We start from the raw sequence: 12456 nt of genomic DNA on the forward strand, positions 1-12456 counted from the left end.
CGTTGTTATTTCCATTTACATATCTTTGATTGCTAGTGAGATGGACATTTTCTTCTGTGTGTATTGCCACGTGTACTTCTTCTTTTGTGACCTGCTCTTTCATGCCTTTGTTCGTTTGCCTTATGGCAATTCTTGTTCCTTAAAAAAACACACACAAAAAAAAACACCTTTTATTTATTTTAAGTGTGTTTTTCCAGGACCCATCAGCTCTAAGTCAAGTAGTTGTTTCAATCGAGTCGTGGAGGGTGCAGCTCACAGTGGCCCATGTGGGGATCAAACCAGCAACCTTGCTGTTAAGAGCACCGCACTCTTACCAACTGAGCTAACCGGCTGCCCTCTGTTCTTCTTTATCTGTGTGAGTTCTTCATAGCCATACCTTTTGACTCTCATATTTGTGAGAAATATTTTCCCAAGTTTGTTCTTTGCCATGTATCTGCGTTTTAGATGTCAGTCAGCTTCCCACTAAAGAGATCTGAGTTAAAAATGATCCAACGTAGAGGCGGGTGTATCTGAAAATAAGTGGGCTTATTATACAGATATCCTACTGAAAACATTATTAGTATTCATTTTACTACCAGGAGTTTCGGCATCTTAATTACCGGCATTGAAGAGGGCTAAAGAAGTTACTTGGCTCTTTTCTGCTTTGCAGGGTGATAAAAACAGAAGGAAATCCTTCGAGAACAGCCTCAGTGCAAGTTGCTTTCAACTTTTTTGACATGGGTATTAAAATGCCACCCCAAATACCAGTGGTAATAAAGAATCCAACTTAAAAGGGTGAGTAGGTGTAAATGTAACACATGAGCTTTTTTGAATGTTGCTAGCCAGTTGCTGCAGAATCAGTGGTGAAGCAGTCAAAGCTCCTTCCCCTCCCTAGTCTCTGGGGGGGAAACCTGGCTGTTTGGGGATAAATGTTGACATGAGATTTTTGCACTGAGAGAACTGCTCATATTCTCTTGCAATAAGAATAACTCACACCTCCTGCCATGTGGCTCTCAAGGGAGAATTAGCTCCCATTTCCTCTATTTACTACCCTCCTGCCTCGCCCCACACTGCGTTCTCCTCTCTACTACCCCCTGTCTCCCATCTAACTGTCTATTTTGTGCAGACACAGTGACTGGATTTACCCCCCCTCCGCCCCCCAAATGAGCACATTTAGTCACACGTTCAAAAGCGAAGGAGGCTTATATTCGGAGCAGAAACTGTCGGGCCCCCACAGGGACATGGTTACCCGGAATGGATTACTTTAGGGAAAGCCACTCTGTCTTTGCTTCCATCTGCCAAGAAAATTCCCACAGCAGTGTCTGTGGAGTGGGTTGAATTAGGATCTTGAGCTCAGGTTGTCAGTGTGCTCGAGGGGAAAGACATCATACAGATGTTTGGGACGGAAGACGCTGCTCTTCCTTACGACGTCACTTAGCGCACGGGATGGACATAAACATAATTTCAGGTCAGGGATTCCCGCTCAGAAATAGCTTGAGAAGTCCACAGGGTTTTCTCCTTCTGTTCTAGAGGATTTCCACAGTTTTGCATATTTACCTTCTGTCTCTTGTCTCTCCTATGAAGTGGGCCACATTATTTCATTCCGATGTTTTCCTGCTATTTTGTCCTGGTGAAATACTCTGCCCATGAAAATCATCTATTTGCACATTGCACGATGCTTTACAATTTTTTTAAAGAGGATTAAAACCCAAACACTACCCTTTGGCTTTACAATGAACCTCAAACTCAATTTTCAGTTCCCTAGTTTGTAGGGAGAGTGATGGCAGTGATAAGAAAGTAACGTACCCATTGGCTTTGCTAAAACTCTCACAAGCTTGACGACACAGGAGCTGTATGTCAGTAACCAAGTAGGAAATTGCTACTTTTATTTCTCTTTACTAGCTCAAGGACATAGGGAGATGTCACATTGCACTTAGGTGTTTTCTTCTAACACACACACACACACACACACACACACACACACACACCATACTTCCTTTGTCCCACAAGAATTATCTATTTTTGGTTGAGTGTCAGTTGAATGCCAAGATGGTGATGGCATGAAAGGGTTCAGGTTTTTACCTCAGTCCTGTGTTCAAACACTGGCTCTATCCCTAGCCGAGCATGCCGGCCAGGGGCTGGGTGGGCCAGCGTGGTTGTGTGGCTGTGGCAGGGAACAGGGCTGCGGAGTATACAGAGGTCAGGGGAGTGCGTAGACCCCAACGGCCAGAGACACCATTGAAACCAGGGTACACCGAGTGTCTGCTCAGAGTTGGAGGCAGTGAGGACTGGTCAGGGCTGCATTTCTGCGGCTCGCTCTGGGCATATCAGCCGCAGAGCTGTGGGGGAGGCTGTGGCCTTGAAAGGAGAAGTTGGATCCATTGACCTTGGGCGAGGTCCTTAGTATCTGAGTTTTGTTTCCTGTCGCATAAGATGGAGATGATACCTACCTTCCTGAACTGTATGGAGGATTACGTGAGATCCTGTATATAAGCAAGAGTCTCATTTTTAGCACCTAGCAGAGCTGTAAGTACTCCAAAAAGGGAAACCTGTTCCTGCTGTTATTATTACATGTTATTGTTATTATTGATACACAAAAGTGTTTTATTTATGGAAGAATAAGATATGCTTTCTAAAATTTTCAATCATGGGAAAACATGCCCAAATATCAAACTTACCTGTTATTTAATAAAGATAATTGCATAGCCTAAGGCCAGGGAAAATACTAGAAAGGAGGAGGGGGAGACAGATGTCTTCAATTCTGGAACTGCGAACCCAAAGTTGTAAAACAACTGCAAACCTTAGGACATGCAACAAGGGCCCCTTCCCGAACCCTCCCTCCCCTACCTCTGTCTCCTTCCTCGTGGCACCAAATTAGTTGCTGGAGCCAGCGCTCCACGGTCAGTCTGCCTGGGTCTGCAGCGTGGCTCCTCCACGTTTTAATCGTGACTTTGGACAACATCTTCAACTTCTCTAAGCCTCAATTGTTTTTCTTATGTAGAATGGAAACAAAACTAGTACTTTCTTTAAAGGAGTTTTGTAAGAGTTCAATGGAATAAAAAGCATACAAAGCATTTAAGCACTAAGTAAGTTTATTATCATTGTTATCCTCACTGGCATAACTGTAGGTGTGGCCAAGAAAGGGGGTGCTTCTGCAGGTCCCCCCCATGGCACTCCCTTTGTTCTAGAAGAATCAGGCCTGTCCACCAGCCAGGACAGAAAAGAGTTATGCGGTACTCACCTAGCTCACCTTCTGATTAAGGAATGAGGACAGAAAGTCAAAACCTGTTGCAACTCTTTAGCCACGACAGTGCCTAGTGCACTGGGCTGGTGTACTGCCCTGTACATGCTGCTTACCTGATTGGATGGTACCGACCAATCAATCTTCCCATATTTACTGAGTTGCAGTTAAAGCTTGAGTTCAGGATTCAAGAGCTACAGGGACCATCATACTGATGACTCCGACTGTTCTCAGCCGTCTTAGCCAGTGGTTAAAAGCCTGGACCCCAGGCCGCTTGCCTAGGTTTGGATCTGGGGGCTGCCTGTCATTAGGTGTGAGGTCTTGGGTAAGTACCTTACCTCCTGTGGGCCTCAATTTCTTATCAGTAAAACAGGATTGGTGATGATAATAGCGCCTACTTCATAGGGTTGTTGCAAGGACTGATGTGAGTTGATCCATGTCAAGCACCTAGAATGAAATCTGGTGCAACCTTGGCCTCTAGGCATGTTCCACTCAACATGTTCTCCCCAAGCAGCAGGAGTGATGGCTCCAGGGCTCTGCCGTCCTGCACCCCCATTTCCACAGACTGAGCACAGAATGCTTCAGGGACACAAGCAGGATAAATGCAAGTCTGGTTCTGGTTTATTTCTCACTAGAGAGAGAGGACATGGACAAACATGGAAACCAGGCAGTTTCCTTGTACTAAGAACAGGTTTCAGGGGGCCAGCAGTGCTGGGTGACTGTGGTTAGCGGGAAGGGAGTCACCAGTTCTGATACTGGTGACTGCAAGAACAAAACCGACAGTCAGTAAGGGTCTCCAACGTTCCAAGGAATTGAGATATGGTCTCATTTAGGAAATGCAGCTTCTGAAAGTAGAAGTTTAAGAAATTGGCAACTTTAGAAAGAAGCTATAGAGAAGAAAAAGAGTTATAGAGTCTGAGAAGTAATGTTATATGGGAAACTGTGAACTTTAGAATTTAAGGACTGAAATCCTACTATGACAGTGGCCACCACTGCCACCTCAGGTCTCTTGAGAGTCCCCTTTCCTTTGAGTCACCTTCAGGTCACCTGCCTCTATTACAATCAACTGAAATAGAAAAACATAGATGTTTTTCTTGAAAAAGACTTTAGGTCTTACAAGGGATCTTGGCTTGAGTACTTCCTGGCAGCTTTACCACTTCCCACCAGCAGAAGTCTCAACTGAGTCTTTTAACCTCTTTGGAGCCTTAGTACTTTGATCTGCAAAATGTTTTTTTTTGTTTTGTTTTGTTTTTTCCCTACAGGTTAGTTATATGTAACATTCCTTAAATAGTATCAGCAGATTCTAGGCTTGTCAGTACCAGCCGAAGGAAAAGAAAGAGGAGAACGGAAAGGAGGAAAAATCACGTATTACGCTTATTACGTTTCATTAATATTATTCTCCTTCCAGATAGAGCTCATTTTAGTAAATGGCAAAATTAAGAGCATTCTTCTGCAGATTGGCTGCCAGAGCTTTTTCTTCCCTGAGCCCAGCTAATTAAAAAATACCATAAATGTTTTAATTAGACCATTGACATTTCTATTCAATAATTGCAAAGGGACCTTAAATAACCATGGCAGAGGACATGTTGATATTTACTCTGAAATGTAACTCACCGTGTTTCTGACGCTAATACTAATTTGTAGAATTAGTTACGTGGAGAATAAGTAACTCCCCGGGACAAATGGGGAATCTGAGACCACCTTGTCCAAAACACAGGGTCTGTCTCAGAGCACGGAGGAAGTGAAGCCAGCTAGCAGGGCCATCCAACTTAACACTTTTAGAGGCATTTGGGGCTGTGGTGGGGAAAACAGGCAGGCTCCCCAGTTCATTTCACACTTCCTCTATCCATTTCAAAAACGAGGTGTGACTCTGCAGCTGGATTAAAACAAAGCAAAATACCTTCAGAAGGCTCGGTGCCAGGTATTCTAGAAACTCCCTGTGTGAAAGGAGCTTTCTTCTTCCTGGTGTTGGCTGTGGGGAAATCTGAGTCTGCTCAGTTAAAGCAAGGGCTATAAGCTTCTTGAAGGATATTTCCTGCTCATCAAGGAAGGGTCTGGGTTTACTGGAGCTGCTGGCCTTTGTCATTCTGAGTGTAGGCATGCCAGGGGCTTGTCTGTCTCCTACAAAACCTAGGGAACTTTGCTAAGGAGAAAGGGAAGAAGGCAACGGGTACCCACCATGGGCCTGCTGTGTGCCCTCCTCTCACAGCCCTATGAAATGCGGGCTGTTTATTGTCTGCATTCAACATAGGAGGGAATCTGAGCTCAGAGGGGTTGCCTCCTCCCTAGCCCGAGCTGTTTCAACAACAGCGCACCCCATCTGCTCTGAAATGTCCAGGAGGTCTTGCCGGAGGGGAATGCAGGCCTCTGGGGCACTCTGCTGCTCTCCAGCCGGCCCCTGGGCCACCACCTCCTTGTGGCAGATTGCCCAGGTTTGTTTTCTTTGGCTCCCTCATTAATGAGTTCCACAGGACAATGCTAAGTCTAGTTATGCAGCCTTAATTGGTTTAGTTACAACAAGATAATTCCTTTTTTCTTCTCTTGGAGGCCTTTTTGTTTAAAGACATTTTAGCTGGAAGATGCTAATTATCAATGAGGAGAAAGTGACACCTGAAGAGTTCATCTTCCATCTTGGTCCCTGTTTTCTCCTTTGAACTCTCTCTCTCCATGGCCCTCTTTCCCACTTCATCACTTCTCCCCCACCATCATAAAAGAGAGCTCTGCCGTGGCCGAGGCAGAACTTTCTCACTTGCCAGGGAGTCCTCTCTGCAGCTGTCTCACAGGCATGGACAACCTGCACGAGACCTTCCTCAGCCTCGAGGATGGCTTGGGCTCCTCCGACAGCCCTGGCCTGCTGGCCTCCTGGGACTGGAAAAACAGGGCGGGGCCCTTTGAGCTGAACCAGGCGTCCCCCACTCGGAGCATCTCTCCAACTCCGTCACTGGAGTCTTACACGTCTTCTCCCTGTCCAGCTGTGGCTGGACTGCCCTGTGGGCATGGAGGAGCCAGCAACGGAAGCAGTGATGGCTGCAGCGGCCGCGGCACCGGTGGCCTGGTGGAGGTAGACTACAATCTGTTAGCTTTCCAGCCTGCCTACCTGCAGGCTGCTAGTGGCCCCAAGCTCCAGAAGGGCACCAAAGTCAGGATGTCTGTGCAGCGGAGACGGAAGGCCAGCGAGAGGGAGAAGCTTCGGATGAGGACCTTGGCAGACGCCCTGCACACCCTCCGGAATTACCTGCCACCCGTCTACAGCCAGAGGGGCCAGCCGCTCACCAAGATCCAGACGCTGAAGTACACCATCAAGTACATCGGAGAACTCACAGACCTCCTCAACAGCGGGAGGGACCCTCGGCCCCAGAGCACCTGAGTCCCAGCAACTCCACTGGCCCCGTGTCTGGGCAGGAGACAGGAGCCTCACAGACCTGGTCCAGCTCCTGGAACAACCTCACAGAGCTGTTTGTTTAGGAAGCACGGTGGGGACCTTGTTGTTGGGAAAGTTCTAAGGGAATTCCTGGTGGACTTGGTGGAACTGCCAGAACACTTAGCTGCCAGACAAGCAGGTACTTTCGCTTCCAGTTTCCCCACCATTTCTCAGGAGTCTGGCCCTTTGGAAACAGATTGCTTTGCCCTTCTCTGTCCGATTTGTTTTAAAGGGTCGATGATTTCAAATGCAGTTTTTCAATAATGTAAAATGGTGACAATTAATCTTCTCTCCTGATTTTGGTGTTGGGAGCTTTCTTTCTGTGGCTAACTACACCTGCCTTTTGTACAGGATCCAGCGTGACACCTAGATTCTTGTTTAGAAAGATCTATGTCAAATAAAGGGCTACAGTGCTGCTGTTTTAGTGTGTGTGTGTGTGTGTGTGTGTGTGTGTGTGTGTCGGGGGGGGATGAGGGGGCGGACAGAGGGAGAGGAGGGCGACTCAGCACCACGGGATGGGCCTGAGGCAGGTTTACGGGGCAGGAGTCCCCTGTGCCAGGCCTGGTATGAATGCAACCTTACTGGATCCCTTCACTTACTCATCTCTCAAGTGAAGAGATTGCTTTAGAGAATAGGAGACTATTCTGATTCAATAGACAAGTGCAGAGGCTCAGGATTAGAACTCAAGTCTTTACCTCTGAGGTATTTATTTCTTCACCCACAACAGCTTTCCTTCCCACCCACCCCGAAACCCCCCTACATGCACCCATACACAAACACGCACCTCTCTTCATGGTGCCTCATCTTAAGGGGTGACTGCAGCACCCCAGCTTGGCTAATTTGATGGTACGTGGCATGAAAAGGGGGGCTTTGAATTAAGGAGGTCCTCAGAAAGTAGTACCATGTTTCCCTGAAAATAAGACCTGACCGGAAAATAAGCCCTAGCATGATTTTTTCAGGATGACATCCCTTGAACATAAGACCTACTGTGTCTTTTGGAGCAAAACTTATAAGACCCGGTCTTATTTTCGGGAAACACGGTAGACTTTAAGGCTGAATTTGTTCCCCATCTGATTACTAAACATTTGTATTTGTTTTTCAATGAATTGTCTGTTCATGTCTCCTGTCACTTTTTTTCTTTTTTCCTATTGGTGATTTTACTCCTTTTTAGTGACACATTACAAAGGCAGTAGATGTGTTCACAATTTAATGTAGAACTTCTCCACTTATTTTCTTTTCATAAATAAATACAGGAATACATACATTTTGATAAAATACCTTTAATTCTGCAAATTCCTTTTAGTTTTTTTTTTTTTTAACTTGGCAGTAAATAGTAAAAATCAGTCCAAGATAACACAATAAATCTTTGATGTAAGTCCCATTATTACTTTGATCTTACAGATGAGGAGATTGAAGCACACGCTTGCCCTGAGTCACACATGTGAAAGTGTAGTGCAAAAGCAGAAGGTCAAACAATGTGCCATAGCACAGGTGTTGCATACTTTGTTTAATGAATCACATTTTGAATAACGTGTAGGTTGTTTTCAGTTTTTTATTACAGAAACTGCTTTAACAAGCCTCACAAACAACTAGCTTTATCCACTGATATTTTAATGAGCCTGGAAAATTCCCAGAAATGGGATGCCTGGATCAGAATGCATGCACATTTTAAATTCAAATACTGTTAGGTAACTTTTATAAAACTTTATAGTTATTTACCTTTGCTCTAACATTATGTGACAGAGCCAGCTGTCCCACTGGATATTACCAATCTTCTGAAATTTTTAATGGATAAATGATTATTATGTCATTGTTGTGTTGTTAATTTCCCTATGTACTATTTGAGATGGCACATCTTTTTTATTTTATTTTATGTGACTATTGTTCATTTTGGTTCCTCTTCAATAACTTGCCAGTTTATGTTCTTTGCCATTTTTCTATTAGGTTACTTATCTTCTTGTTAATAATTTGGGAGAGTTCTTAGTACGTTATATGTGTTGAAAATATTTCCTCCCAAGCTATCATTTTGTTAGAATCTTTGTTTGTGGTGTCTTATATTTATGATTTTGATTCTGGTATCTTTTGTTCTTTGAAACTTTTTATTTTTATGTGATCAAATATCTCCCTTTTTTATTGCTTATGTATTTCTTCCCTTTGCTTAATTTTTTCCCAGTTCGAATGCTATCCAAATGTGCTGATTTTTGCAAATATTTTTATAATTATTTATATATGGATCTTTAATATACCTGCCATTTATTTTTGTCTAGAATGCATAGAAGGAATCTAACTATTTCTGATGAATGTTTTTATAACTGAAGAATATCTTCTCACCGGAGTGTGATGCATGGTGCTGGGCACAGCTGTTAAAATGTCAGCCTCTGTACACAAGTCTTCATCAATGACTCACATATTTGTTATTGGTGTTTCAGAGAAGAAACTAGAAAATGTTGGATGATATCAAGACTTTCTCCAAGGGACTCTGCCCTGTGCATGTATAGAAGTTCATATGTGAGTGTATGTGTGTGTACATGTATGTGTGTGTGTGGGGGGGTATCTCATGTGTTGGGGATAGTCATATGGGGAAAAGGCCGTCCAGCCTTCAATCAGCTTATAGATCAATTATTATTTTCCTTGCCATTTTTAAAAGACTGGGATCCAAATGCTCTTGGCTTTTGATTTTTTTTTTCAAGCTCAGGCATTAAGAATGGCCTGTAAATAGCTTGGGTAATTTTGGTTGCCCAGGGGACTAAATACTGTGGATTGGTTAAGAAGTCCTGTCCTCACTTTCAAAAACTCCTGGCAAGCCACAGACTCACCCACTAGCTGGGATTGCCTCAGGGCTCCTCAGGTGCTCACTGGAGGGCAGGCATCTGGAAAACCAAAGGTGACAGCTTCCTGGGAGGTGGCCGTTGGCCCAGGGCCTTGCCTCCCACACAGGGCTGAGCTCAGCACAGCTGCAGCCCTCCTCAGACTGCCATGGGCAGCCCCTGGCCCTGGCCCGGAGACGCCGCTGCCCATCGACATCTGACTTCTGCAGCCCCAATGCAATTGCTTCCCTGAGGGGAGGATTCCTGGAACCAGTCCCTGATCCCTCTAGGGAGCATTTCAAAGCTCCCTAGTTGGTGGGGGGAAAACTCTAGGATAGAAATAGTTACTCCTGGTGCTTGGATAGGAACCACAAATCGTGTGTGTCCAGCGTGCTGTGTTTGGAATTTCCATATTTTTTATTTCACATTATCCTCCTAAGAACTCCAGATGGTTGGCGTGATCAGCCCCATTTTAAGGATGAGGAAACTAAGGCTTAGGACTGCAAAGCAGTACAAAGCCACATGATTAGTGGCACATAGTTGACTTGTTGGCTAGTGAGTTAGGCTCTAAGGTCAAAGCTCAGGCCCCTTCCAGCAAATTAAGCTGCCGTAAGCTCCACCTGAGGACACTGGGAACCCTGGGCTGGCTGGGCACCAGTAGAGCCTTCTGGGTAAATGTCCCCTGCCAGGGCCTCTGCTTCCCCAGCCCTGGGGCCCTCATTTCTTTCACCATCTGAAGCACTTCAGAAGGGGCTATTCATCTTGTCCTCTAAATTGATTCCCTTTGAACTTCTGCCTCCGCCCAAATAGTTCCAGAATTTCCTTTCACTGTTTTGCTGGTGCCTAGAGTCCTTCCTAACCCACAGAGGAAACCTGAGTTCTGTTCATTTGTGGTCAATAAATTGTTCCACGGTTCACACTGGGCTGAGGTTTCTTTGTTCTTCTTGTCCTTTCTGCCACATTAGCTAATTGGGAGAGACCACAGCAGGGGTGGGGAGAGGCCCTACACAGTGATGAGTTGACAGAATTACCCTTATGCTTGTCAAGATATTCTTTTAAAAACAAGAGCAAAAGAAGATTCATATATAAGTGAGTTTTGGTGTTGTTGCCTTTGAGGTCCTAGTTCACTGGTTCATTCAGGATGTTCCGTGCTTGCACTGAGGCATCATGTGATTCCCAGAAGTTCCCTGGGCCTGGGCCCTGACCCCTGACCCCTGTGGGCTAATTTGCATGCAGCCAGAGCTTGGCACGTTCTTCTCCTCTATCTTGCAAATGAAATACTGAAGCTGAAGCAGCGCCTCTTAAGGGCACCCAGAAGGACTTGGTCTTGATATTTTGGTTCCAGAAAGGTCCTTGAACTCTGAGGAGGAAGAAAGCAGAAAACTTCTGAGGGGGCTGGGGAAAAGGACAATGACCTGTCTGTCTCCTGGGTTTGAAAACTACTGACTTTCCCTCCCTGAGCCGAGTCTCCCCTTAAGTTCCTCATATTTACTCCTTGACTTGTTTCTCTTTGACTTAAGTGGGGAGACAGGGCGGGGTTGAAGGTCAGGGACCTGTAGGAGAGAGGAGTTTAGAAGGCAGCACCTTGGGCTATTCCCAGCCCAGCCAACAACCGTTGTCGGTTCATCCTCTGAGGTGTCAGGCTCAGGGCCAAGGGCTCTATGTGCTTTTTCTTCTTCCATCTTGATTGCGAACAATTGGAGATGGCTATTATTAGCCCATTTGCAAATAAAGAAACAGGGTCAGAGGGGCCCTGTGACCTTGCCCAAGGTCACAGCATGGGTGCAAGGCCCAGGATTCTGCCTGGGTCTGCTTGACTCATTCCCTTGACTACACCAAGCTCTAAGTGCCAGAAAAGCAGCAGTGAACAAAACAAAAGTCTCTGTACTCCAGCCTTTCCCACTAGTTTGCGCTCTCCTTTCAAGAAGCTCTGTATTTTTTATTTGCATTGTCCAAACAATTGACTATCATTTATATAAATCAGGACATGTTTTAAATTGTGACACCCTTTCCACACTCCTCCCATGTGGTGTGCAGCTTCTCCTCTCTCTCTCTCTCTCTCAATGGCATTCGAGAAAAGTGTGGGAGTTTTGTAATAACTTTGGGGCAGTCGTATGCCTCCAACAGGATATAAACCAGATTCAAAGCACCTGTTCTCAGGGACTACAGCTTACATATCTTTTCCTTCAGTTTCTTTAAGGCAGAAAGTGACAAACTAAAAGTGGCAATAATTATAATAATAAGAGCAAGAACAACAGCTAAAATTCATTTTGTGCTCACTCTGGGTGAGGCACTCACTGTTCTAAGTACTTTGCATGACATGACTACTTTAACCTTTCTATAAAGAAATAACTACTTTAACAACCCTCTGAAGTGAGGACAAAAAAGGGGAAACTGAGGCACAGAGGTGTGAAAACTTGATTCAAACCCCAGCCCTGCTACAGTAGGTGTGTCTTTAAGTTGCTTTAGTGACAACAAAGCCTTTTACATACATTGTCCTGTTTAATTCTTACCTGTACCCCACTACATATGAGGTTGGACAGGAATTATGTCTACTTCACAGATGAGGAGAGTAAGGCTTGTAATGACAAAATAGTATAACAATAAATGACCGAGCTGGCTCCAGAATCCAAAATTGGTTCTTCCTGGCTAAACTCTGCTGTCTCCTGAGTGCCTCCAGTCACACCCTGAACCCTGCCCCCAGGGGCGTCCTCCTGAAGACAGAACAATGACATGTGCTCGATGGTACATTTCTGCAAGGTGGGTTTTGCACGGAACCTGTGTGCTTTTTCAGTCTAATCAGCTCGCATACACAAAACAATCAACACACTTGTGTAATGTAGGGTGTGCAAACCTAAACCCTTGAACAGAATTTTATTCCCCTTCATAATTCAAGAATCAGCAGTCCCAAGAGACCCCGTCACTATTTTTACTGCATGTCTGATTACTTCCTAGCAGAGAAAGTAGATAACATTCAAGTTCCAGGATGCTAAAAAACATAAAAACCT

At 45.0% G+C, this 12456-nt stretch overlaps 1 protein-coding gene across 5 annotated transcripts in view; it reads left to right on the forward strand.

The window, feature by feature from the left end:
* The window catches only part of MSGN1 (mesogenin 1), a 59378-nt gene extending 52321 nt beyond the window's left edge, over window positions 1-7057 (forward strand). For 2 of the 5 annotated variants that reach the window (XM_074331715.1, XM_074331719.1), the window contains 2 exons: window positions 198-355; window positions 650-7057. In XM_074331715.1, the coding sequence (XP_074187816.1) occupies window positions 6006-6587 (582 nt within the window). In that variant the 5' untranslated portion in view covers window positions 198-355; window positions 650-6005 and the 3' untranslated portion in view covers window positions 6588-7057. The remainder of the gene's footprint in view (window positions 1-197; window positions 356-649) is intronic. The other 3 variants (XM_074331718.1, XM_074331716.1, XM_074331717.1) reach the window with 3 other exon arrangements.
* Window positions 7058-12456: the final 5399 nt, after the last annotated feature.

Source organism: Rhinolophus sinicus, linkage group LG05 (genome assembly GCF_036562045.2).
Source record: "Rhinolophus sinicus isolate RSC01 linkage group LG05, ASM3656204v1, whole genome shotgun sequence".
Lineage (NCBI taxonomy): Eukaryota > Metazoa > Chordata > Mammalia > Chiroptera > Rhinolophidae > Rhinolophus > Rhinolophus sinicus.